This window comes from Coregonus clupeaformis, chromosome 1 (assembly GCF_020615455.1).
Source record: "Coregonus clupeaformis isolate EN_2021a chromosome 1, ASM2061545v1, whole genome shotgun sequence".
In the NCBI taxonomy this organism is placed as follows: Eukaryota; Metazoa; Chordata; class Actinopteri; order Salmoniformes; family Salmonidae; genus Coregonus; species Coregonus clupeaformis.
Window position 1 is genome coordinate 13482043 of NC_059192.1, and position 27606 is coordinate 13509648.

The window sequence follows — 27606 nt, forward strand, 5'->3', positions numbered from 1 at the left end:
CAATCACTGCTCCATATAAAGTGCAATATATACTGATGCTGAAGGTAATCCCTTCAGCTAGCTTTTAATTGAAGATTTACATTTACATGTTAGTAATTTAGCAGACGTTCTTATCCAGAGGGATTTACAGGAGCAATTAGGGTTAAGTGCCTTGCTCAAGGGCACATTGACAGATTTTTCACCTAAATCCTTTATGTCTCTGACGGTCAGAGTCTGACCTGCAAGTCTTTGGGTAAACCAGCGACAGTAAAGGTGTTTGACTGTTCCTTTCTGTTTGTGTACAGACCCCCCAGACAGCCGTCTGCTCTTCAGAAGCTCGCTTCTCTGTGAGCTCCTATGTGTGACGCCTGACATCATTACTGATGGAATTTCACGTCTGTAATTTTCAAACATGGCAGTCAGGCTGCTAGTAAAAAGTACAGCCGCTAGTACTGGGTCATCTATCTAGGTGCTAAAAAAATGCTTTTGCTGTGTCACCAAAAAACAACCCTATTAAAAATGTACACTCTTAGAAAAAAAGGTGCTATCTAAAACCTAAAAGGGTTCTTTGGCTGTCCCCATAGGAGAACCCTTTGAAGAACCCTTTTTGGTTCCAGACAGAACCCTTTTTGGTCCCAGGTAGAACCCTTTTGGGTTCCATGTAAAACCCTTTCTGCAGAGGGTTCTACCTGGATCCAAAAAGGGTTCTGTCTGCAACCAAAAATTGTTTTCTATGGGGACAGCCAAAAAATATGTGTCAAATATGCTTTTTTATCATACTTAACTTCTTACATAATGCTTACCTTGTGAAGTCACACAACGGAAATCTTGTTCTCACAAAACCAAAGACTTGTGGAAGTGACAACTCCTGGAAGTCACCACAGTCATTTGCATCTACTTAAGACATGTCAAGGCACATTCATTGGTAGATCCGATTCAAGAGGAAGTTGTTGTGCCACTCCTTGTCCAGTAAGGTTATAGCCTTCAGGTCTGCGCTGTAGTGTTCACAGGAAGGATAACATATTTATTGTCACCCACACTAATGGGCAGTGGGGAGGCGGAAGGGCAGGTTTAATTACTAATCACCTGTATCCTGTTTTCCCATCAAACCAACATCGTTAGTCCTTTGATGCCGACATCAGAGGGCCATAGACAGCAGTGCATCCACAGGTTGTGGGCAACAATCTCCCTTCCTCGCCTCACCAGTTATTATCTTTGTCGTTTAAATGAAAGAGATCCACGATGATGTCCCTATTCATGCAGTCGGTTATATTGCATCCACTTATATTCCTTACAGCCGGCTAAGTTCTTGGAAAATAACAGCCCACCAACATCCTCATTCAGATATGAATATACAGTATTAGAGTAAACTCTAACCCTAATATCTATTTTACACCTGCTTTGGGTGCAACCAAATTTAGTAATTAGAGACCGTGGGGCTCACTTAAAGAGATGTGTGTTCCAGGTTAACGTTCAAAACATTGGATGAAGACACCAAAGGTTTCATCAAGAAGAAAGGTTATAGGTTAGCAGGTGGACTCTGTTGATGGTTATCGTTAAGTTTCATAGATGTTTAATGATCTGTATTACAGTTGTCTGTGTGTGTGAACACAGATCCAAAATCAGGTTTGTGTCATGAATTACTCTTCATTATAAACTGGGTGGTTCGAGCCCTGAATGCTGATTGGCTGACAGCCGTGGTATATCAGACCGTATACCACAGATATGACAAAACATTTATTTTTACTGCTCTAATTATGTTGGTAACAAGTTTATAATAGCAATAAGGCACCTCGGAGGTTTGTGGTATATGGCCAATATACCATGGCTAAGGGCTGTATCCAGGCACTCCACGGTGCGTCGTGCTCAAGAACAGACGTGATATATTGGCCAAATACCACACCTCCTCGTGTCTTATTGCTTAATTAACATTATGATTATCTTCTGATTGGTTTTGTCTTTAAATATATATATATATATTTTAAAGCCTACATTTAAATCCCATATAAATAAATGACACCCAATTCAGGGTTCTATTCAATCTTTAAAGCGGAAGCGTTACAGATTCCACGATAGAAATGGAAGGTTCATTTCTGATTGAGCTGACATGTGCAGCATTTACCGTGATTACAGTCTCCGCTAAAGCAGGAACAAATCCTTTCAATTTTAATCATTCTGTAAAGCTGAACTTCCGCGATGCGAATTGAATAGAGCTCTTAATGAAAAAACCACACAGTACACAGTATATAGCAAAACAAGTCTTGACCTCAACATCCAGATCAAGAAAACACACAGGTTGGAACATGTGTGTTTAATAGCACATTTCACATTAATGTGTTTGTGTTTTTCTAACTATGTTTGTTTGCAAGCCTCCAGTTACTTAACTACTCACAACTTCAAAGATGAGGGGGCTTTGAGGTACTCTGTAAAACATTCACACTGCCCTGTTCAGTAGAGGTGAATTGCTGTTTTATTGTATTGCGCTGCAAAGAGGGGATCCATTATTTTACACCGAATGTTTGCGGATTAGTAATGAGTGAATACCAGGCAGCAACCTGTACTTAAAAGGGTACCCTTTCCCTTTAAGGGTGTAGATAAAATTGCGCTACCCTTGCTTTGGAGTTTAAAAGATGTCCACTCTTTTCCTCAAATAATTAACTCTATTTACATTTACATTTTAGTCATTTAGCAGACGCTCTTATCCAGAGCGACTTACAGTTAATGAGTGTATACATTTTCATACCACCGTGGGAAACGAACCCACAACCCTGGCGTTGCAAGCGCCATGCTCTACCAACTGAGCTACAGGGGAGACTATATGAGGCCATGTTGTCTTCGCCATAGAACGAATGAAATTGTGTTATTACTATGTCTAGTGGGTCGCTTATGGTTTCCTCCTCGCCATTGCACTGAGATTCCATCCACAGATGTTTTGGGTCTACCCTGCTGCTGAAACAAAGCTGGGGGAAGCACATGCATGGGAAGAGGACAACTGAAAACGGTATATACCGTGCTTTGAAATGCCTTCCCCCACTGCTTTGTCTCGCCTGACAGCTTGAAGTAAAGACGAACTCTTCAGTTTCTCGTTAAGGCGGGGGAACGCAAAGGAAGTCGAATGCTGCGTCCTGAAAGAAAAAGTACTTTAAAGGGATGTTTTGTGCACTATGTATTGGAGATGCAGAAGTGTGTCCGTTTGATACATTGCTTCCCTTTTCAATTACATTCATTTGTTGTAGAATCAGATTCATTAAATTAATTTGTTCTTGTACCCACCGTACGCTTGTGATCTGGGACAAGCATGACGACACGCAGCATTCATACCTCCCTGCAAGTTCAGAGTCTAACATCAGAGTTCACTTCATTATCTGAGTAAACTGGGAGTTACCATCAAGCCTCCATATCGTCGCTGTCTGATGAAAACTGATCTCCAAAATAAACAACTTTTCAGGAAAATTACTATTTTGTTCCCATTAAAGAACATACAATTCTGAAACTTCAGAAGCTATTCAGAATTCATTTTGTTGCTCCTAGAGTCATGAAATGTTCAGAGTACATTGGGGGGAAAACAAGGTTTTTCATCCGACAATGAATAAATGTTAGTAAGGCCCTATGGTTCTTCCGCTCAGGATGAACAGGTCAGAGGTACTGTGGTGAGCCTCAACCTCTCCTAGTCACTCTATAAAAGAGCCATATGAAAGGCAGCAGTAGCAGAGGGAATGGTCCTACACTGTGTGCATCAAATTAAATCAGCGGTAGATGTTTGAGGTTAGGATTGGTGCAATAAAGGGAAGTATCACAGTGATTCTCATAGCCTAATACGTTATTCCCATAATACATGGAGTTTTAGAACTGAAGCAATTTGCATCAATAGTTATAACTGTGTTGTATACCTTGTAGTACGTAATGTTTGGAATTGGTCAGACTAATGGAACAGCCAATATCAATCATTTGACTGCATCAAGTAATTTCCCCTTTCCCTTGGTAGATCTCTAAAGCAGTAAATTATTACATCGAATAATGTGCAAATTATTTCGTAAGACGCTTAAATACCGTAACACTCTTTATTTCAAATAAAAATATAGACATTTATATCAGAATCTATATAAACTCGTATAAATCAGTGTTAATAAATGTACAATAAAACGTAAATAGAGCACCTTCTTCGAATAGTTGTGACTAAAAATAATTAAGTGCCATCATCTATATGTTATGTACAATACAGTAATTTACTGTAATAATCATATATCTCAAGTTCCATACAGAAACAATCACAACTACTCTTGTCATTTTTGAAGAACAAAATCTGAAAACCACACAAAAACAGTCCCAATAGAAAACTCCTTCCTCTCCACTTCGCTTGTCAGAAATCACACCAGTCCTTTAGTTTAGAATTTCTGAAAGGCTAAGGAAATCCATGGATTGCTGCTGACAGTTTATTGATTCAATGTCTTTGGCAAGTGTGCAGACTTCGAGATGCCTTGCTGTTGTGCTCCCCTCTCTGTGTTCTGCAGGACAAACCGTCTCCACAGTCACATCGCTGGAATATCTCCAAACCATGTGTGCCTTTCCTTTGGTGCTTGGTGCAGACCTGACCTTCTTTCAACACTGGCTTGCAGATCTTGGACCAAAAATGCCGTGCACAGCAAAGTCCCTCTGTGCAATCTGAAGACCTCAGGCAGTTCTCACCTTCCAGACCTGAAAAATAAGATACATTAGTTTATTGTAGGCTTTGTTTATAACAAGACATATATCACTCTGAGTCCATTTTCAATAGTACATTTCATAACTGATTTGTTACATACCTTTAGGGGTTTGTGAAAGATCTTGTGTGGGCACCTTGGAGTGCAGTTCCACTGTAGAGTTCTCCTCATGTGTATTGAATATTGGCATTCCGATGTGCTGAACGATCTCAGGATCGCTGGTCAAACACAGGCCTAGGAATATAACAAGAAGATCAAACATGAGAGGATGTGCTTGAAATTACACTAGCTCCTTCAACAAGTGTGTAGAATTACTCAAATTCAACTGACTACACTTCTCTTCAAAAGATCAAAGCAGTGAGGAATGGCATTAGACACATATTCTAAATGCCCTATAAAACAGATTAGATGGTGTAATTTAATATGAATGTGTTGGGACTTGTAGGCTATTCACCATTACTGCACTGGTTGCCAGGGCAGCACATAGCATCCCGGATACAGCGCTTCCTGCGCTTCTTGCATGGGAGACAGGCACCTCGGGACTCAAAGCAGAAACCATGGTCACCGCACTCGTCATCTGCCGAGCAACTCAAAGACTGAAAGAAGAAATTCAGATGATTAATTTTATGCATTCAACTTTTTTGAATATAGTTGCCAATTTAAATAGTAGGCTAGGCATATTGCCGATGGTAAACTGTTCAATTTAACTATGAGGGAAACCATGGTCCATTTTAAAACCTCCAAATTCAACACAATGGATAACCTACTTTGATAAATATAAAATAGCCTACTTGTATGACTAATGGGATACTGGGCTTACCTGTATGGTATCAATTGCCATGTTTTGGGTCCCGCTATCAAAGGCAAATTCGTCAGGGCTCGCGCTGACGGGGTGACTCTGACCCGCCACTCCAGGTATGTTCTTGATGGCATTTGAGTTGAGAAACACTGATCCAGCGCATGCAGAATGAAAGTATCCGACCATCATGTAAAAGGCAGCGGAAAAAACGAATGGCAGGATAATTGTCATTGTAGAAGTGGTTGTTGTATGTGGAAATGGTTCCAATTCCAATATGCAATAGTAGCCTAGAGATCGAAGGCAGGTAGGAGCGCACTAGTAAAGCGGAGTAGGCTACCTCTGTAATCCGATGATTCCTGATGTGCGATTTATACATGTGGAGTTGTTTGCATTCCCGCCCCCAACTATGTGTAACAAAGGAGTGGATGAAATTTCAAAGGGTTCAGCTCATGACGCATCCCGCAGCAAGTAGGCTGCCCACCCATTGGCCGGGAATCCTAATCCAAAACGTCTCGCAATGTTTGTGTACAATTATCAATGACTCTTCACGGGATGACATCAAACAGACACCGACACATTCTTCTCTTAGACACGTTACCAGCATTTCAAGCAAGATAATATGAATAGGTATATCACCTAGATGCAGCTACAATGTATGAACGTTTTACTCATAATTTGTGGCGCATTATCAACATTTGTCAACATTTATTGAGAAATGAGCAGCCTCTTTTATCCCAGAAAGGTGCCACTTGTTGTACTTCGAGTCAATATTTCGATATGAAGAAAATATTAACGGGGGCTACATTGTGTATGGTACATCGTTTTTCGTTGTAATGCTACTGTTTATAAATCGTTTATAACTTTATAACTATAGTTTCGCTGACCACAGACGACCCATGGGGTGATCATTCAAGACATTTTCTCCCCATTAACAGCATTTGATCGGTAATTGTAACGAGAGAACTTTGAAATGCACTTGATTAAACAAGGCGGTGAAAATCAAAGGGAAATATGCAAATCTCGGAGAGTGAAAAGTTTACCGAATTAATTACTATTCAGGCTAACTGCTTAAAAATAAAAATGGGTTGATGATTAGCACCCCACGATAAGGAATTCACATCGGTCTCTCTGAACCTTAATCTGTAGCCTGTAAAACAATTAGACACACAAGTATTCCCTTCCCCTCAGATAAAGCTATCAGCCTAACCTCTAAAGCACCTCTTGTGTTGATGTAGTCTATTGTGCCAATTTCAACGTTACTGAGAATGTAGTGGCAAAGGCCTGCTAACCAATAGGTCTATGACTGCTATTTGACAATTAAAAGTTTAAATTATTGTAATAATTCTACAGAGAATTCTAGCTGTTGCTTAATATCAGGTTATGAAAGACAGTCTGTCTGGTTGGGAAAAAATGTTGGCTCTTAAATCAGGAATAGTGGTTTAGAAAAAGGTATATAAAAAAGGTTAGCCTATAAAATAGAAAAACGTATTTGCAAAAGCCCAAAACATCTAATTTGAGAAGTTTAAAAAGGGGAAAATGAACAAAATCTTTAAAAGACTATAGGGACTTGCATCATGACTGAATAAAATACTAAAAAATAAAAAAGTTATATTTTAAAGTGATTAAAATATTTTCCAAATCTGAACCAAAGCCTAAATAACTGAACCAGCTCCTTGAGAGAAGTATGCAGGAACAAAATACGATTTAACAGTTTCAAAGTGCATGTCTGCCAAATACTTTGGGAAAGCCTCCCTAATAAAGCGCTTTGATGTTGTTTACAGAGGTTAGTTAGGCTATACACTTCATTAAACGTGAATTGGCCGCCTTCATCCAATTCTTTGGTCGGTAGGCTTTGTTTTAATTGTACATCCAAAGCCTACAGTGGTGTAAAATGAAGCTTGTGTAAAGGCCCCTTTGATGGGGACAGATCAAACAGCCCTGAACCCCCATGTCTTAATCAGACTCCGGCAGCCATGGCGTTTTTACAAACAGTCCGTTTGCTCGGCTTTTAGCGGGTTTTACCAGACATTGTACTCAGCCAATTCATTTGGTTGGACGCCAGGTAATCCTGTTTTGAAATGCCTGGTTGCGGCCTAATCCATTCATCCTACAATAGACCCTCACTAGTTAGCCCATGTCCCTAAAGTGTTAAATAAACATACAATCAGTTTGTGTTAGATTGAAATAATAAAGGGGCAGACGATTTACTTTATAGTTTAGCAAGATAATAAAGCTATCTATCGCCTGGAGGGTCAGGTGTTCTGAAAGCTCCCTCCCGTGGTGAGAAAGAGTGACTATCAAAGGAAGTAATAACAGTTTATTTAACATGTAATTCGCTCAAATGAGCTGCCTTGTAGTTACAGGCCCAGTACAAAAGACCAGTAAAGATCAGGGAGTAGCCAGAGAACAGCTTCACCAAATAAAAAAAGCAGCATCTCCGTTCATATTGATTGAAAGTTAAATTTTATTGTAAGAAAAAAGGCATATAAATAGCTGGACCATAAAAAAGCAGCAAGCCAAATAATGAAGACAGTTTAAGTTTGACAATTGTCATGCAGCATTAAAACAAATATTGAAGATATATTTTGGATGCCATCGAGTTAAGGCACTTTCAATAATGCCACAAAGCCATGTAATGATGCTCAGTACTGCGGTGTGCGACTTCACAGTCATTCAGTGAATGATGGCGATAACATGAAAATAATTCAAGCTTGAGGAAATATGTCACAGTATTTCATTTGACAAAACATTCATACACAAATATTCAAATTAAATAATGACGTTCATAAGTTTAGCCTACTCATACACATATCACAAAAATATCAGCACTACATATTTATGTACACAAATATTTACTTCTGGTCCTACAATAAATAATATTCATAGTGTTTTCAAGGGCAGTATAAACATTTTAAATTATGATAATGTATTTGAGGCCTGTAGAATGGCAGCTATCTTGCCTTTCATTTAGAAATGATAATGTTCTAAGGTCCATGTTAATGGGAAATTAATCATATGAATAGTAGAATAATCTGTATATGACAGACTGACTGTATTTAGCCATGTATCAAAGTCCACTTGCTATCTCCCATTTAAATTCCCAGTGTTTGACATCACCTCCTGTGTCCCTATGGTAAGCCTGTTTTTGTATCAGTCCCAGTTTGCCCTCTAGTGGCAAACAATGTTCTTGTCTGTTTCCCCACTCGATGGCTCAATCACCCCTTTACTTAATAAAGAACTAAATGGTAATACATTGAAAGTCAAATATGTCCTTGCAATTCAATTTGGTAAAATATATTTTCTTAACACTGTAGGGCTTTGAAAAAGATCTGAATGGCGAAGGGAAGGCCAAAGTAGTTTTTATCAATCAAACAACTTTGCTATAAATGGTGTAATTACACATGTTCAATTGTGTGTATGCTTGTGTGCGTTTTCTAACGGAACACAGTACGCATTATATACAATATATAATATTTATGTGCTGTAATTATTAGTGTAATATTAAAAATGTATAATATGATACAAAGGAACTTGTAAAAAATAACATTTTAATTATTGATGACAAGCGTTTAAAAGAGTGTCAACCCACCCCCTGTTGGAATCGTTGTCCTCAAGACGCTACAACAGAGAGCTGGAATCTCCCTCTCACACCCACTCCACTCAGTATCACAAGTAATCACTGAAAACACTGGTGAGCGCTAACAGCCACAACCCAATACATAAACCTAAATATACAAATGTGTGACAAAAAGAAACTCTCCATGAGGCGATCCAATAGAGGCATGGTTGATGGTGATGTAGAGAGACTGAAGGTGACTTCTGTCGGCTAAACCGTTAGTCTCAATGTCACCTCGGAGGAGAGTGGAGCAACATCGGCGAAGGCATCTCGGTGACCCAGAGCGGTACGACTGCCCCCTTCACTGTCACAGTCTGTTCACAGCGTCATCAACTGTCTGTCTGTGCTCTGCAGCCAGACCCTTGAAGCGCTTCCCCAGGAAACCCAGAGAGGCTACAACAGATGGAGCGTGCCGTTAAAAATCTGTGTCCCAGCCAGACATGTCATCTGGAGGAGGGTCATCGTTGTCCTCTGGGAAACTGTCAAAGTTGCTTGTGTCAGTTGACGACGATACCTGATAGAGAAGAAGAGGAGGGGCTGGATTAATGGTTGTCATGCTTTAATAAAGAAAATCATGCCTACACTGGCATGCTCTTTAGATGTGTCAGTTTCACTTTAAAATGATGCATATTTTTACTTACATCAGGGATGATTGGAGGAGTCAGGGTTCCTTTCCTCAACCCTTCCCAGTTAAAGCCTTCAAACCATCTGCGATTCAAACAGAAAAAAACAGTTATCTTAGCTGTTGTTTTTTTTGTCTGCAGTGCAATCATGGCCATTAGCTTACTTGACTTACTTGTGCTTTTGGATATCTTTGACTCCGTTTTTCAAGTTTCCAAGTCTTTCCGAAGGATTGTCCCTGCATAGTTTCTTTATCAAATTGGCAGCATTTTTGGTGATCTTCTTTGGAAATTCAATCATGTCAATTCCTCTCAGGATGATATTGTATGTCTTCATTGGATCTGGCCCTGAGAATGGCGGGCTGAAAAAGAAACAAGAGCATTCATTTAAAACAATTAGGTGGTCCTTTAACCCTACATCTACATGTGTATGGGGTTACAGATATGGGAGACAGTGTAGGCATTCTTTCTGATCCCAGGCACTTATTCTATAGGAGATATACAATAAGAGAACCTATGGACAGCCATATCCACAACCGTCCTCCTTACCTTCCAGTCAGGAGTTCGTACATGAGGATCCCCAATGACCAGTAGTCAGCGGAGATGTCGTGCCCCTTGTTCAGGATGATCTCAGGTGCCACGTACTCCGGGGTCCCGCAGAAAGTCCATGTCTTCTTCCCAAACCCAATCTTCTTGGCAAAGCCAAAGTCCACCTGTGAAAAGACAGAAGAGCCAATGAGATCCATTGAATGGACACCCTTTCCAGCAGGTCCTTTGGGTCTTGAGCCATGTTCTTATACTGCAGGTGTGGAGGTGTCCTCAGGACTTTGTGGCTCTGTCCACTCACCAGCTTGGCATAGCCTCTGTGATCCAGGATGAGGTTCTCTGGTTTGAGATCTCTGTAGATGATCCCTTTGGAATGCAGGTAAGCGAAGGCCTCCACCACACAGGCTGTGTAGAACCGCGTGGTTGAGTCTTCAAATGAACCTCTGCAATGATGAAGACAGTATTATTATTACATTTTGGTATGATTTTTTTTACCCCCTTTTCTCCCCAATTTTGTGATATCCAATTGGTAGTTACAGTCTTGTCCCATCGCTGCAACTCCCGTACGGACTCGGGAGAGGCGATGGTCGAGAGCCATGCGTCCTCCGAAACAAGACCCTGCCAAGCCGCACTGCTTCTTGACACACTGCTCGCTAAACCCGGAAGCCAGCAGCACCAATGTGTCGGAGGAAACACTGTACAACTGGCGACCGTGTCAGCGTGCATGCGCCCGGCCCGCCACAGGAGTCGCTAGAGCACGATGGGACAAGGACATCCCGGCCGGCCAAACCCTCCCCTAATCTGGATGATGCTGGGCCAATTGTGCATCGCCTCATGGGTCTCCCGGTCGCAGCCGGCTGTGACACAGCCCGGGATTGAACCCGGATCTGTAGTGACGCCTCAAGCACTGCAGTGCCTTAGACCGCTGCGCCTCTCGGGAGGCCGAAGACAGTATTCATACATGTTAAAATGATGAAGCCAGGGGAAATTAAGGCAACATGGTGTCATTTGAAACTGAGTTGGTTGAGTTGCATTTTCCATACCTGTCCCTAAGTATGGTCCAGAGCTCTCCCCCAAGGCAAGCCTCCATCAGCATGTAGAGATACTTGGCATCTTTGAATGTCCTATATAGCCTGAAACACATTAAAGAACATGTAAAAAAAAAACATGTCAACTGTAAATTGTATCCTTTTCTTGAGGATAATGAAGCAGTCTATCGGTAAAGATATCAGGAGAGATACCTGGTTGAGATATCGCAACCTCTCTACATCTAGCTAGTATCTGACTGTATCTATAGTGACCTGACGATGAAGTCCGAGTGGGCCTCCTGCATGATCTGCTTCTCGGAGCGGATATGCTCCTGTTGCCGCGTGTCCACGATGTGCCTCTTCTTCAGGATCTTCATCGCAAACGTTTTGATCTCATCGCTTTTGAGCTGCACCTGTAGAAGGACACAGACGATGCAAGATATTGAGCATCTCAAGGTTAACGATCCTACTAAAAGCGAATTCAACAACATCTGAGTTGTAAACAGGTCCTGGCTGTGAAGATCAAGTCTTAGTTCAGCCATTTTAACAGTTGTTCTATATGGGCCCTGTAATAGCAGATGCGTCATGGGTCTATTCGTGACTACGGACTACCTGGAAATAGTTTGACTGGGAACAGGCATTCTTCACATTACGTATCTCAGGGAGCACCTACATGTCTGGGGTCATTCAATCCCAGGGCTGTCAATCCCCGGGCTGTCATTCAATCCCAGGGCAGTGAACACGATGCCTGGGGGCAGGAGAAAGGCCACGTGTTTTTACTGAGGTTGCCGCAGTGCCGAAAATAGGGCAGGGCAGGGGATTTCTCTTTAGGAAAAGCTGGGCTTTTCCTTTGCCTCAACTCTCTGAGACCCCGCTGGCCCACATTGCGCCATGCTAGCACTCACTTGATCTCCCCCTCTTTTGCTCTTTCCCTCTCAACTTTTCTCTATCTGTTTACATGCTTTCATGTGTATTATGTGTCAGCTGTTTAAGTGTATATACATTTTTACTGACAAAATGATGATTGTGCATTCAAAATATATTCATATTCATTCAAAATATACTTTCTGTGTGTGTTTTGTGTGTAATTATAAACTGGGTGGTTCGAGCCCTGATTGCTGATTGGCTGAAAGCCGTGGTATATTGGCCATATGCCACACCTCCTCGGCCCTTATTGCTTAATTATAAATGTTACAACTAGACATAATTGATGTCTTGGCCTACATTTGGTGGTAGTAAACTTCACACGTTTATTAGGCCTATACTACATATTCAATCAGACTAAAGTTAGAACTCATATGATATGTGACACTGTGGGTTACGCAGGTTGATGTTTATTGGGATGAATCTTGTTCTGGAGGCAGAGCTGAGCGATTTCACTAATGGCCCAGCTGCAATGTCAAAATTGTCTATATCGTAAAAATGCATGAAAATTAGCTTTTTGGTCTTAATTTAAGGTTAGGGTTAGGTATAAGGTTAGCAGTGTGGTTAAGGTTACGGTTAGAGTTAGGTTTAAAATCACATTTTATGACTTTGAGGATGTGCCAGCTAGTGACTACCCGGCAGAGCTGCCTCCAGTACATGAGTCATCCCAATAAATGCCAACCTGCGTGGGTCACATGGCAGGGCTCCATTACCTCTTCTGCCCTTACAGTGGAAAGTTACTTCGAATAGCCCAGAGACATTCTGGGCCTGAGCTGGCTGAGACTGCTCCATTACAGAACAAGAAGACGCACTGGTCTTTCCTATCCTATCTGATGTCACTCAATTACGTTCAACTTCTCTCTTTATTCCCTGCCAATGGTTTAAAATGGAATAGGACATGTGTCTCAAGCACGGTCTGAAAATGTAGAGCTCCACAAATCAGCTCTTCGATAGATTCAACAAGGTGTCTGCACTGAATGACCTTCCCTTGAAATGAAATCATTCGCAGTAATCGTGTTCGCCCTTGAGAACTTCCTAGCAGTTTTACCACCATGGAAAAAGTAACATTATCATCCATGAGCAACTGTGTCTATTCAGTCTACCCAGTTGATACAGTATGACAAGACATTGGGATTGGGAGTGTAACAGAGAGAAGAAGGAGAGAGAGAGAGCGAGAGAGAGAGAGAGAGAGAGAGAGACATTATAGACATACAGTACATACTTTATTTAAACATCCTACCAGATCCACGCGTCCGAAACCTCCGACCCCCAGCGTGTCAATGATGTTGAAGTCCACCAGCTTCAGGTTACAGAAGAAGGCGTTCTCCGCTTCGTATCTGAATTTTTTGAAGTGGAAAAAGGGAAACTTCTTAGAAGTCTGGATTGAGTAGGAGGTGATAGGGAATGACCGTGGCGGGGATGGAACCGGGAAACTGTTCTGACGCTCCCTCTCTTTCCACACTGGGATAGGTATCATCAACTCACGCATCCTGTCCTAACTTTGGTCTGACCAAGTAAAGTACTGAAAAACAATCAATTGGACCCCTCTGACAAAAAGTCAATAATATGGTCAATAGAAAGAAATGATCTGCCTTGCAGGACAAAGTTGTTGATATGTTGCTTCACGAACACATTCTACACAGCATCTGTAAGAGCTATTTCTCGAAAGTGGAGTCAAGGCGCCGTTTCCAGTTCACATTTCGAGGGTTCGAATATAGCTTTATCTGTGTGTGGAAGATTGGAGGATTGGCCAGATCTTCAGATTCTGTCTGCATGTATCTCAGTCTGTTTAGGCTTCCTCAGAGTCCTCTCTCTGGGTGTTGAGTTCAGAGTCCAACAATTACAACCCTCAAGGTAGACATCCTTACTTTGAAGAAACAACCAGGAGTATTGCAAACAAAACAAAGGAAATAAACAGACATAGACTTCTGGTAGAGGTATCCCTCTAAAAGTTCAATCAAAGAAAGTTCAATCCAACACTGAAAAAACGTGTGCTCTGCAGACGGGCAATGAACTTTACAGTACGTCTTCTTAGACTACAAGGTAAGAAGAGACTAAAGCCTTGAAACCAGACTGCAGGACAGCGAGCGACTAAGGTGTGTGTTCGTGTCAAAACAAAAAGCCAAATGTTCTCAGCTCCAAGGACCAGTGATGGCTAATACTGCCTGGCTGACCCCACTGGTATTTTTAGCATGTGGACATTGCTTGAGGTCCACCCAGTTACCATAGCTCTCACATCTTTGCCCTGCTGCCAAACTGCACTTCCATCATCTGCAAGACCTTACACCTCACTGATAACCATCAGCTGCCGATCACATCTCCATAGAAAACCATTATGGACAGGATTTGGTCCTTCACAGAGCTGAAGTGGAGAGTCATTTTCCTGATTTCCTGATCAGTTTGAACCAACTTGGTTGTTAACTACAATCATGAAGGATGGTCTTCAATTCAGCTAATTGGTGAATGAGTGAATAATACATTATTCACTCCTACACTCTTAGTAATAAAAGGTGCTATCTAGAACCTAAAATTGTTATTTGGCTGTCCCCATAGGAGTTCCATTTGAAGAACCCTATTTGGTTCCAGGTAGAACCCTTTTGGTTCCAGGTAGAACCCTTTTGGGTTCCATGTAGAACCCTTTCCACAGAGGGTTCTACATGGAACCCAAAAGGGTTCTACCTGGAACCAAAAGAGTTCTACCTGGAACTCCTATGGGGACAGCTGAAGAACCCTTTTGGAACCCTTTTTTTCTAAGAGTGTATAATAATCTTGTGTGACTGTATGGAAAATCTACCAGATATACAGGCCTCAAAGCAGGCCTGAAAATATCCTGTGAACAAGGGCTATCAGGTTGTTTCCCTGTAGTGGACAGACATCTGAGCTCCTGAGTGATCCCCAGGATCTGTTGGGAATGTGACTAAGTGTCGGCTTCAACTGTCCCATTTTATGCTGGGAATTATCTCCCATCTTCAATGTGAGTTTGAAGTGAACAAAACAGGGAGCACCCATGTCGTTTTAGTAGTATAACCTCATCACATCACACCACTGTATCACATATCACCCCACTGTATCACACTCTGCTGGTGGGAAGTGAGTCCCCAGGGACAGGGGAAGAGGGGAGTCGCTATTGGCTACTAGCCATGTCTGTCCCCTTTGCACTCTCTGGCAGTGCGTAGAACCTGACACCAGCCAATTAGAGAGGAACATGATGGGGGACTGTGAGGGGGCAAACGACTGCATCGAGGGACGAATCACACCATCCACACACCAACACTTCAACCTGGGTTGGCCCTCATCCTACACACAACAAGTACCACTGGCTTTTTATGAGCTATTGGAATCAGAAATGGAAAAAGTATTGCATCTCAACACGGGTTGGGTGCCTTGCAAGATGTAAGCCTTTACTGAGGCCAATGTAATGTTACCAAACACACGTCGGCTGACCGCTCATCGGACTGGTGACCCACTATTGAACTACGCATTATGCTGAACAATAGGTTCAGGGTTTATACAGTTGAAGTCGGAAGTTTACATACACCTTAGCCAAATACATTTAAACTCAGTTTTTCACAATTCCTGACATTTAATCTTTGTAAACATTCCCTGTTTTAGGTCAGTTAGGATCACTACTTTATTTTAAGTTTGTGAAATGTCAGAATAATAGTAGAGAGAATCATTTCTTTCAGCTTTTATTTCTTTCATCACATTCCCAGTGGGTCAAAAGTTTACATTCACTCAATTAGTATTTGGTAGCATTGCCTTTAAATTGTTTAACTTGGGTCAAACATTTCGGGTAGCCTTCCACAAGCTTCCCACAATAAGTTGGGTGAATTTTGGCCCATTCCTCCTGACAGAGCTGGTGTAACTGAATCAGGTTTGTAGGCCTCCTTGCTCGCACACGCTTTTTCAATTCTGCCCACACATTTTCTATATGATTGAGGTCAGGGCTTTGTGATGGCCACTCCAATACCTTGACTTTATTGTCCTTAAGCCATTTTGCCACAACTTTGGAAGTATGCTTGGGGTCATTGTCCATTTGGAAGACCCATTTGCAACCAAGGTTTAACTTCCTGACTGATGTCTTGAGATGTTGCTTCAATATATCCACATAATTTTCCTTCCTCATGATGCCACCTATTTTGTGAAGTGCACCAGTCCCTCCTGCAGCAAAGCACCCCCACAGCATGATGCTGCCACCCCCATGCTTCACGGTTGGGATGGTGTTCTTCGGCTGGCAAGCAACCCCCTTTTTCCTCCAAACATAACGATGGTCATTATGGCCAAACAGTTCTATTTTTGTTTCATCAGACCAGAGGACATTTCTCCAAAAAGTACGATCTTTGTCCCCATGTGCAGTTGCAAACCGTAGTCTGGCTTTTTTATGGTGGTTTTGGAGCAGTGGTTTCTTCCTTGCTGAGCGGCCTTTCAGGTTAGGTCGATATAGGACTCGTTTTACTGTGGATATAGATACTTTTGTACCTGTTTCCTCCAGCATCTTCACAAGGCCCTTTGCTGTTGTTCTGGGATTGATTTGCACTTTTCGCACCAAAGTACGTTCATCTCTAGGAGACAGAACGCGTCTCCTTCCTGAGCGGTATGACGGCTGTGTGGTCCCATGGTGTTTATACTTGCGTACTCTTGCTTGTACAGATGAACGTGGTACCTTCAGGCGTTTGGAAATTGCTCCCAAGGATGAACCAGACTTGTGGGGGTCTACAATTTCTTTTCTGAGGACTTGGCTGATTTCTTTTGATTTTCCCATGATGTCAAGCAAAGAGGCACTGAGTTTGAAGGTAGGCCTTGAAATACATCCACAGGTACACCTCCAATTGACTCAAATTATGTCAATTAGCCTATCAGAAGCTTCTAAAGCCATGACATCATTTTCTGGAATTTTCCAAGCTGTTTAAAGGCACAGTCAACTTAGTGTATGTAAACTTCTGACCCACTGGAATTGTGATACCGTGAATTATAAGTGAAATAATCTGTCTGTAAACAATTGTTGGAAATATTACTTGTGTCATGCACAAAGTAGATGTCCTAACCGACTTGCCAAAACTATAGTTTGTTAACAAGAAATTTGTGGAGTGGTTGAAAAACGAGTTTAATGACTCCAACCTAAGTGTATGTAAACTTCCAACTTCAACTGTAGGTCTGATCTCAACTGAGGCCGTGTCGACGTGTATGAAGGCTTTACTGAAGGCCAAACAATCATTTCAAACTTTTACAGGACCAAAGATCTAGTCAATGTCTAATTAAATGTTCAACTCATGCAAATGGTATTTTTGTAGTTCTAATCTAATGTGTCATATTGGAAATGTGTGTGTACCCTAGTGTTTTTGTTTTCCGTTTTTATAGTAACGGTTTTAACACACACTCCCCCACACCGCCTCAATTTGGCCACCTGACCCATTCCGCCACTCAACTCTCTTGAGGCCTTAAGAGGAAAAAGTTTACAGATGGGGTGTCACATGATGTAATTGGTGAGCTGCTGACAGAAGCTATGCTGAATGATGCCTTCAGTGGACAGGACTGTCACAGGCCTCAGCGTTGTGGTGATTCTCCACAACGTCGTCCGTCAGTCCCATTCTTCTGTCCCAGGGTAGCCCATGACTTTGATAAAGCTGTGATGAGGTTTAGGTTAACAGTGATCTTCTCATAAATCAGGACTGTGAATGTAAACACCAGATGTAATTCTAGACACTCAAACCATATGGATATTTTTTCACAGACCTTATGGGGCACTTGTAGCCTACTGACTTAAGTCAAGTGACTTTCTAATGTAAGTGTACGACCCTATACACAATGCCACATAGACTACAATCCTTGCCGGGTGCTAGAAAAAACATGTCTTCAAACCACAACATTGCATCGTATTGATAATGGATACTAAAGCCACACAATATCCTGTTATGAGACGCAAATATGTTTTAAAAAATGGTAGAAGAAAAAAATAATCCTTCCTATCCAATTGAATTTCTCTAGGCTACTGCCCCCTGGCCCCTCAAAATACCTGACCTGCGGCTGAAAAGCGTGCTCACAACACAACAGTCACATTCCTCCATTCTGACATGTTCACTACACTATTACTGCCGTGGCAGCTGTCAAAATATACCCTAAGTCCGAACCTGGGGCTGGATGAGGCCGCTCACCTCAGGGGTCAATGCACAACTAAGACCGACCCATAGGGGTTTGACCCCCACCTGGTTCACAATACAGCAACCACATGGGCAGAGATGACAAAAAATCATCCTGATTGAAGCGGGCTGCCAGGTGTTAACGCACAATGCCGCAATTTGACCCGATTACGTCCCCTTGACCTGCGGACCTGACAACTCAAGCCTGGGTCAGTTCAACATGGTGTTATCCTTGTCACATTGTGTTTCTTTCATTTAGGCTACCTTGCGTCTTGTATTTTAAGTAATGCACGTGTTGATCAATCGTGCAGCCTTTGATGTTGTCAACTTCTGAGGATCTCAAACATATTTGACTCCAACCATGTACTTGTAATTGTACCTTGAATTTAATTTAGCCACTGCCCTATTTTCTATTAAACTTCTATTGAACCGTTGGTTGAATACTCTAGTACAGCTACTATACAGCTACATATTTGTGCAGCTGTGTTGTGATCATGTAGCCGTAAATGTCATGTCCTCGTATTTGGGAGGTCTCTGGTTAATGACTCCATTCTCATAGCCAAGCACGAGGTCTAACAGTCAAACAGAAATGCTTTACTACAGCGCTGAGCTGCCACCAATCTTAGCTTTGTTCCCTGCAATTCACATGGCTCCTGGTGATCTACCCTAAGCTTAACCCCTACCCTTACCCTTACCCTAACCCTAACCCTACACTCTTAGAAAAAAAGGTGCTATCTGAAGTTAAAAATGGTTAAGGTAAGGATTAAGGTTACACTCTTAGAAAAAAGGGTTCCAAAAGGTTATTTGGCTGTCCCCATAGGAGAACCCATTGTCAAACCATTTTGGTTCCAGGTAGAGCCCTTTTGGTTCCAGGTAGAGCCCTTCTGGTTTCCATGTAGAAATCTTTCCACAGAGAGTTCTACATGGAACCCAAAAGGGTTCTAGCTGGAACCAAAAAGGGTTCTCCTTAACCCTTACCTTAACATTTTTCAACTTTAAATGGGGTAGGGACCTACCAAGGATCCCAGATAGCAAGGATTGTGATGTATGGGAGGGCTCGTCTCACATAACTCATGTCCACAACAACAGGGGTAACATTAAAGTCTGAGTTACACATAATATCTCATGTCAGGATTCTGCCACATGACTCCACTGCACTGGCACTATCCAAAGAGACATTGCCTAGGCTGGGACTAAAGGCCAAATACAAAAATAAACTCCTCTTACATAAGTGTCTCTGAAGATAGTATTTCAGTAGTCAACAGGTAACACGCTCCCTTGATTTACCAATAGCATTACAGATAATGTCAATGAGTTGATCAGGTATTAGAAATTTGACTTTTTGAAGACAATCGTACCTCTCTCTTAAATAATGTGATTATGAAATAAGAGAACATCATAAAAAAGTTCAATTAGGCTCATAAACATCAAGAGACAGTAGGAAACACCTCTACAACAAAACAGGGAGACTGAAATGAGTTCAAGAGCACTCTATCACACACATGTGAAAACCGCAAGGTCAGAACACCGCAGGGTCAGCGCTTCTGGCCAGGCTTCCCTGTTGCCACATATAGAAGCTGTTCATACACCTACCACCGGCTGTCCTCAGAAAACCAATAAGTGTTTAGAGCACAGGTGGCTGGTGGCACCTTCATTGGGGAGGACGGGTTTATAGTAATGCTGGAACGGAATAAATAGAATGGTATCAAACACATGGTTTCCATGGTTTCCATGTGTTTGATACCATTCCATTCACTCCATTCCAGCCATTATTATGAGCCGTCCTCCCCTCACCAGCCTCCTGTACTTTAGAGGAACCAAGCTGAAACAGCTGTCCCGGAGCTCTCCCACCCTCTAAGGTTTACAAACATAGGCCCTGTTCCACCTGGGGATGCAGAAAAAGGAGACCCCGGGGAGGGCACAGCACAGCACAGCCAGGGAACATAGGAACATAGGAAACCTTAGGGGCACGGAGGAGGCAGGTAGGGGGGCAGGGGATACCAACCTGAACCCCCCCAAGCCCTTCCAGTCCCCCTCATGGTGTCACCTTTGGTGTGAGAGACCCTTGGGGTGTAAGTACTGCGTCTGCCTCCTCTGGGGACATCGTGTCCCTATGGTGGTGGATGCAGTCTGCCCTCTGGCTAAGGGCCAAGAGAGAGAGAGTGAAAGCCAGAGACATAGAGCCAGCAGAGCGCTCGGGACCCTGACCTACGGGCTGATTGATGGGACTGCTGGAATTGTAGTAGCAGCGAGTGTATTACTATACATGGGAACTCTGTTTACGTATTTACGATTCTACTGTAGTCGTCGATGTTACCAAGAAAACGTAACACAACATTAAGAATTAGGCTAATTCAACATGCGAAATACTAGCTACCACCACTGCAAATTGGATATATTTGTGGAAATAAATCATAACTCCAAAAAGAGGAAAACTAAATATTTCCTCTCCTGTGTGTGTTTCCTTCAGATAAGGCTTTATTTTAGACGTGTAGAAATGTTACTCCTCATAAATCAGAAAAACCTAAAATAGAGTTTGTTTTCCCAGAAACACCACAAAGCCCATTTTAACAACTAGGCCTACAGGTCTCTAAACTAATGCATGTCATTAGATCCCATGGACAGTCTGGTCTGTTTACGTAGTTATTGCACACACCTTATTGTTGGTGCTGTATATTTCATTGACCCAACCGCATACCCAGATGACGCGTTCTCTATACTCCAGCCCATTCATATGCAAGAGGACTGATGAAGCTATGAGAGGCCTGTCTGTCTCTACAGAGCTCGCCAGCTTGTAGTCCTAAAAACCAGAAATGAGTTACCTCTGGTTCGTTCATCCATTCCTATGGGGGAAATGAATAGGGAAAGAATGGGGTTTTGGGATAAACGCTGAAAATAAGGTCTGTGGTAAACAAAGGCTTATGAGATCTGATACATTTTGTTCTGTAAGATAATAGCAGTCAGTTAACATGACTTTTATGAATTACGAAGCCTTTATGTGCTTTCTGTACTTGTTTTGATTACATAAATGCTTCAAAATTCACTAAAGTTATGTTATCTGATGAAGATTATCTCATAGAACAAAACGTATAAGATCTCCTAAGCCTGTGTTTACCACAGACCTTATTTTCGGCGTTTATCCAACCCCCCCCCCCAAAAAAAAAACATGCATTTCCTCATAGGCTTTGGCCAATGAGCCATGGTGAAGTTGGTGCCTACAAAAAGACTCCATTACTACTGCTCTCTATAGTAAACAGATTCTACACAAAAATGCACACAACACTGTTACGATACCATGACAACAACAGTTGTTGGTGATGATGGAGGAATCACAAACGATCTTGAGGGGTGAGCACATTGATTTATCTCCTTAGTTACTAGTCTAGGGCCTGTTTCATTGCCAATGATAATATATCTTAATTTAGGACTTGAGTGACAGTGAATGACAGCTTTGAGGTCAATGAATCAGCTCCTGTAATAAGGATCACTGACCATTAGAGGGGGCACTTGCATCATTTTCAAATAATACAAAGCAATACAGAAAGAGATTTACAATGCAAATTCATTGTTCCCATCATCCTGAATCCCATCTCTATGTTATGCAAAAGAAGGCATGGGAATAATACACTAGGGTCTGCAGTACACCAACATAACAGACTTATAGCCAAATTAAATATGCTATCTGAGATACACACACACACACACACACACACACACACACACACACACACACACACACACACACACACACACACACACACACACACACGCGCACACACACACAAACACCAGGCCAGGGACAGATGGGCTCCTCATGTCTCTAGGGACAGATGACCTCCTCATGTCTCTAGAGACAGATGACCTCCTCATGGCTCTAGGGACAGATGACCTCCTCATGTCTCTAGAGACAGATGACCTCCTCATGGCTATAGGGACAGATGGCCTCCTCATGGCTCTAGAGACAGATGGCCTCCTCATGGCTCTAGAGACAGATGGCCTCCTCATGGCTCTAGAGACAGATGGCCTCCTCATGGCTCTAGGGACAGATGACCTCCTCATGGCTCTAGAGACAGATGGCCTCCTCATGGCTATAGGGACAGATGGCCTCCTCATGGATCTAGGGACAGATGACCTCCTCATGGCTCTAGAGACATAAGGCCTCCTCATGTCTCTAGGGACAGATGACCTCCTCATGTCTCTAGAGACAGATGACCTCCTCATGGCTATAGGGACAGATGGCCTCCTCATGGCTCTAGAGACAGATGACCTCCTCATGGCTATAGGGACAGATTACCTCCTCATGGCTATAGGGACAGATGGCCTCCTCATGGCTCTAGAGACAGATTACCTCCTCATGGCTATAGGGACAGATGGCCTCCTCATGGCTCTAGAGACAGATGACCTCCTCATGGCTATAGGGACAGATGACCTCCTCGTCTCTAGAGACAGATGACCTCCTCATGTCTCTAGAGACAGATGACCTCCTCATGTCTCTAGACACAGATGACCTCCTCATGGCTATAGGGACAGATGACCTCCTCATGTCTCTAGAGACAGATGACCTCCTCATGTCTCTAGGGACAGATGGCCTCCTCATGGCTCTAGAGACAGATGACCTCCTCATGGCTATAGGGACAGATTGCCTCCTCATGGCTCTAGAGACAGATGACCTCCTCATGGCTATAGGGACAGATGACCTCCTCATGTCTCTAGAGAAAGATTACCTCCTCATGGCTATAGGGACAGATTGCCTCCTCATGGCTCTAGAGACAGATGACCTCCTCATGTCTCTAGAGACAGATGACCTCCTTATGGCTATAGGGACAGATGGCCTCCTCATGGCTCTAGAGACAGATGACCTCCTCATGTCTCTAGGGACAGATGACCTCCTCATGGCTATAGAGACAGATGACCTCCTCATGGCTATAGGGACAGATTACCTCCTCATGGCTATAGGGACAGATGGCCTCCTCATGGCTCTAGAGACAGATGACCTCCTCATGGCTATAGAGACAGATGACCTCCTCATGTCTCTAGAGACAGATTACCTCCTCATGGCTATAGGGACAGATGGCCTCCTCATGGCTCTAGAGACAGATTACCTCCTCATGGCTATAGGGACAGATGGCCTCATCATGGCTCTAGAGACAGATGACCTCCTCATGGCTATAGGGACAGATGACCTACTCGTCTCTAGAGACAGATGACCTCCTCATGTCTCTAGAGACAGATGACCTCCTCATGTCTCTAGAGACAGATGACCTCATCATGTCTCTAGAGACAGATGACCTCCTCATGGCTATAGGGACAGATGACCTCCTCATGTCTCTAGAGACAGATGACCTCCTCATGTCTCTAGGGACAGATGGCCTCCTCATGGCTCTAGAGACAGATGACCTCCTCATGGCTATAGGGACAGATTGCCTCCTCATCGCTCTAGAGACAGATGACCTCCTCATGGCTATAGGGACAGATGACCTCCTCATGTCTCTAGAGACAGATTACCTCCTCATGGCTATAGGGACAGATTGCCTCCTCATGGCTCTAGAGACAGATGACCTCCTCATGTCTCTAGAGACAGATTACCTCCTCATGGCTATAGGGACAGATTGCCTCCTCATGGCTCTAGAGACAGATGACCTCCTCATGTCTCTAGAGACAGATGACCTCCTCATGGCTATAGGGACAGATGGCCTCCTCATGGCTCTAGAGACAGATGACCTCCTCATGTCTCTAGAGACAGATGACCTCCTTATGGCTATAGGGACAGATGGCCTCCTCATGGCTCTAGAGACAGATTACCTCCTCATGGCTATAGGGACAGATTGCCTCCTCATGGCTCTAGAGACAGATGACCTCCTCATGTCTCTAGAGACAGATGACCTACTTATGGCTATAGGGACAGATGGCCTCCTCATGGCTCTAGAGACAGATGACCTCCTCATGTCTCTAGAGACAGATGACCTCCTCATGTCTCTAGAGACAGATGACCTCCTCATGGCTATAGGGACAGATGGCCTCCTCATGTCTCTAGAGACAGATGACCTCCTCATATCTCTAGGGACAGATGACCTCCTCATGGCTATAGAGACAGATGGCCTCCTCAAGTCTCTAGGGACAGATGGCCTCCTCATGGCTATAGAGACAGATGACCTCCTCATGTCTCTAGAGACAGATGACCTCCTTATGGCTATAGGGACAGATGGCCTCCTCATGGCTCTAGAGACAGATGACCTCCTCATGTCTCTAGGGACAGATGACCTCCTCATGGCTATAGAGACAGATGACCTCCTCATGGCTATAGGGACAGATGACCTCCTCATGTCTCTAGAGACAGATTACCTCCTCATGGCTATAGGGACAGATTGCCTCCTCATGGCTATAGGGACAGATGACCTCCTCATGTCTCTAGAGACAGATGACCTCCTCATGGCTCTAGAGACAGATGACCTCCTCATGTCTCTAGAGACAGATGACCTCCTCATGTCTCTAGGGACAGATGACCTCCTCATGGCTATAGAGACAGATGACCTCCTCATGGCTATAGGGACAGATGACCTCCTCATGTCTCTAGAGACAGATTACCTCCTCATGGCTATAGGGACAGATTGCCTCCTCATGGCTATAGGGACAGATGACCTCCTCATGGCTCTAGAGACAGATGACCTCCTCATGTCTCTAGAGACAGATGACCTCCTCGTCTCTAGAGAGAGATGACCTCCTCATGTCTCTAGGGACAGATGGCCTCCTCATGGCTCTAGAGACAGATGACCTCCTCATGGCTATAGGGACAGATTGCCTCCTCATGGCTCTAGAGACAGATTACCTCCTCATGGCTATAGGGACAGATTGCCTCCTCATGGCTCTAGAGACAGATGACCTCCTCATGGCTATAGGGACAGATGACCTCCTCATGTCTCTAGAGACAGATGACCTCCTCATGGCTATAGGGACAGATGACCTCCTCATGTCTCTAGAGACAGATGACCTCCTCATGTCTCTAGGGACAGATGGCCTCCTCATGGCTATAGGGACAGATGACCTCCTCATGTCTCTAGAGACAGATGACCTCCTCATGGCTATAGGGACAGATTGCCTCCTCATGGCTCTAGAGATAGATGACCTCCTCATGTCTCTAGAGACAGATGACCTCCTTATGGCTATAGGGACAGATGGCCTCCTCATGGCTCTAGAGACAGATGACCTCCTCATGTCTCTATGGACAGATGACCTCCTCATGGCTATAGAGACAGATGACCTCCTCATGGCTATAGGGACAGACGACCTCCTCATGTCTCTAGAGACAGATTACCTCCTCATGGCTATAGGGACAGATTGCCTCCTCATGGCTATAGGGACAGATGACCTCCTCATGTCTCTAGAGACAGATGACCTCCTCATGGCTATAGGGACAGATTGCCTCCTCATGGCTCTAGAGACAGATGACCTCCTCATGTCTCTAGAGACAGATGACCTCCTTATGGCTATAGGGACAGATGGCCTCCTCAAGGCTCTAGAGACAGATTACCTCCTCATGGCTATAGGGACAGATTGCCTCCTCATGGCTCTAGAGACAGATGACCTCCTCATGTCTCTAGAGACAGATGACCTCCTTATGGCTATAGGGACAGATGGCCTCCTCATGGCTCTAGAGACAGATGACCTCCTCATGCCTCTAGAGACAGATGACCTCCTCATGTCTCTAGAGACAGATGACCTCCTCATGGCTATAGGGACAGATGGCCTCCTCATGTCTCTAGAGACAGATGACCTCCTCATGTCTCTAGGGACAGATGACCTCCTCATGGCTATAGAGACAGATGGCCTCCTCAAGTCTCTAGGGACAGATGGCCTCCTCATGGCTATAGAGACAGATGACCTCCTCATGTCTCTAGAGACAGATGACCTCCTTATGGCTATAGGGACAGATGGCCTCCTCATGGCTCTAGAGACAGATGACCTCCTCATGTCTCTAGGGACAGATGACCTCCTCATGGCTATAGAGACAGACGACCTCCTCATGGCTATAGGGACAGATGACCTCCTCATGTCTCTAGAGACAGATTACCTCCTCATGGCTATAGGGACAGATTGCCTCCTCATGGCTATAGGGACAGATGACCTCCTCATGTCTCTAGAGACAGATGACCTCCTTATGGCTATAGGGACAGATGGCCTCCTCATGGCTCTAGAGACAGATTACCTCCTCATGGCTATAGGGACAGATGGCCTCCTCATGTCTCTAGAGACAGATGACCTCCTCATGTCTCTAGGGACAGATGACCTCCTCATGGCTATAGAGACAGATGGCCTCCTCAAGTCTCTAGGGACAGATGGCCTCCTCATGGCTATAGAGACCGATGGCCTCTTCATGTCTCTAGGGACAGATGACCTCCTCATGGCTATAGAGACAGATGACCTCCTCATGTCTCTAGGAACCAGACGAGTCCGACTACTCTGTGACCATGATGCGTTATCTGGGCTGGACGTTTGAGAGTGAGCCCCCTCATCCAGACAGTAATTACCCACGTCAATGACAAACATGAGATTTAATTGCACGCCATTTAACATACGAGCTGTTCAATACCTAAATATCTGCTTTGAGTTGATGAAAACAATCATTAACATTATCCCAGAAAACATGCAGTTTGTTGCTTGACATACTTCAGCAGCAAAAACAGGACAGCGGAATGTTTACAAACTCTGTTATGAGAACAATATGTTCTGGTACAAGGATCAGTTTTCAAGAACAGCATGTATCGTTAGCCTGCTTACTAACCAGCTACAAGGTATTTAACGCCACAATCTTAAATGTCTTCTAAGGTCAGTGAAATACAAACCCAATGTGTCTTCTCTTATTAAATTGAAGCTGAAGACAAGACCACTATAACTGAACCACTATTATCAGTTGTATTCCTCATATTCCTCATATTCCTAAAAATCAGGAAAGCATTCTAACCTCCAGAGCTCAATAATTGTAGCGGGACTGGGGTACGATTCATATGTAACTAAAGCCATTGGGTTGGATGAAGTTTCTCTTTAACGAAAGCCGGTGCAGCAAAGATAATTATATTGAAGAAGAGGTTAGAGGAACAGCCAGACAGATCAAACAAGACACACTAATTAATGCGATGCATCGACTAGAACCTCATCCAGCAGAATATATTGACAACAATCAAGAAAAACACATTAAACATGGGGCTGAGGGGTATTGTTGTAATGAGGTGTGTTTGAGTGGTGTTAGTTACATGTATATA

General features: G+C 43.4%; 2 protein-coding genes across 6 annotated transcripts in view; both read right to left on the bottom strand.

The window, feature by feature from the left end:
• Positions 1-4036: 4036 nt before the first annotated feature.
• Positions 4037-5869, bottom strand: LOC121582012 (dickkopf-related protein 1-like). The gene is made up of 4 exons (XM_041897502.2): positions 5500-5869; positions 5134-5275; positions 4782-4913; positions 4037-4674 (listed from the first exon to the last, which is right to left on the bottom strand). The coding sequence occupies exons 1-4, from the start codon at positions 5707-5709 to the stop codon at positions 4421-4423; spliced, it is 738 nt and encodes a 245-aa protein (XP_041753436.2). The 5' UTR covers positions 5710-5869; the 3' UTR covers positions 4037-4420.
• Positions 5870-7924: 2055 nt separating this feature from the next.
• The window catches only part of LOC121532297 (cGMP-dependent protein kinase 1), a 215892-nt gene continuing 196210 nt past the window's right edge, over positions 7925-27606 (bottom strand). For 2 of the 5 annotated variants that reach the window (XM_041838310.2, XM_041838285.2), the window contains exons 10-17: positions 13453-13549; positions 11562-11701; positions 11304-11393; positions 10562-10703; positions 10264-10427; positions 9891-10076; positions 9736-9802; positions 7925-9608 (exon numbers count right to left, since the gene is read on the bottom strand). In XM_041838310.2, coding sequence (XP_041694244.1) covers positions 9510-9608; positions 9736-9802; positions 9891-10076; positions 10264-10427; positions 10562-10703; positions 11304-11393; positions 11562-11701; positions 13453-13549 — 985 coding nt within the window. In that variant the 3' untranslated portion in view covers positions 7925-9509. Of the gene's footprint in view, positions 9609-9735; positions 9803-9890; positions 10077-10263; positions 10428-10561; positions 10704-11303; positions 11394-11561; positions 11702-11961; positions 12753-13434; positions 14505-27606 lie in introns of those variants that run through there. The other 3 variants (XM_041838196.2, XM_041838333.2, XM_041838394.2) reach the window with 3 other exon arrangements.

Bases quoted from the DNA above. Each gene is read 5' to 3' on its own strand.
- LOC121582012 (XM_041897502.2), bottom strand. From the start codon at position 5,709: ATGACAATTATCCTGCCATTCGTTTTTTCCGCTGCCTTTTACATGATG. The intron at 5,276-5,499 runs GTAAGCCCAGTA...TTCTTCTTTCAG, and splicing joins TGGCAATTGATACCATACAG to TCTTTGAGTTGCTCGGCAGA. The intron at 4,914-5,133 runs GTGAATAGCCTA...TTATATTCCTAG, and splicing joins TGGCAACCAGTGCAGTAATG to GCCTGTGTTTGACCAGCGAT.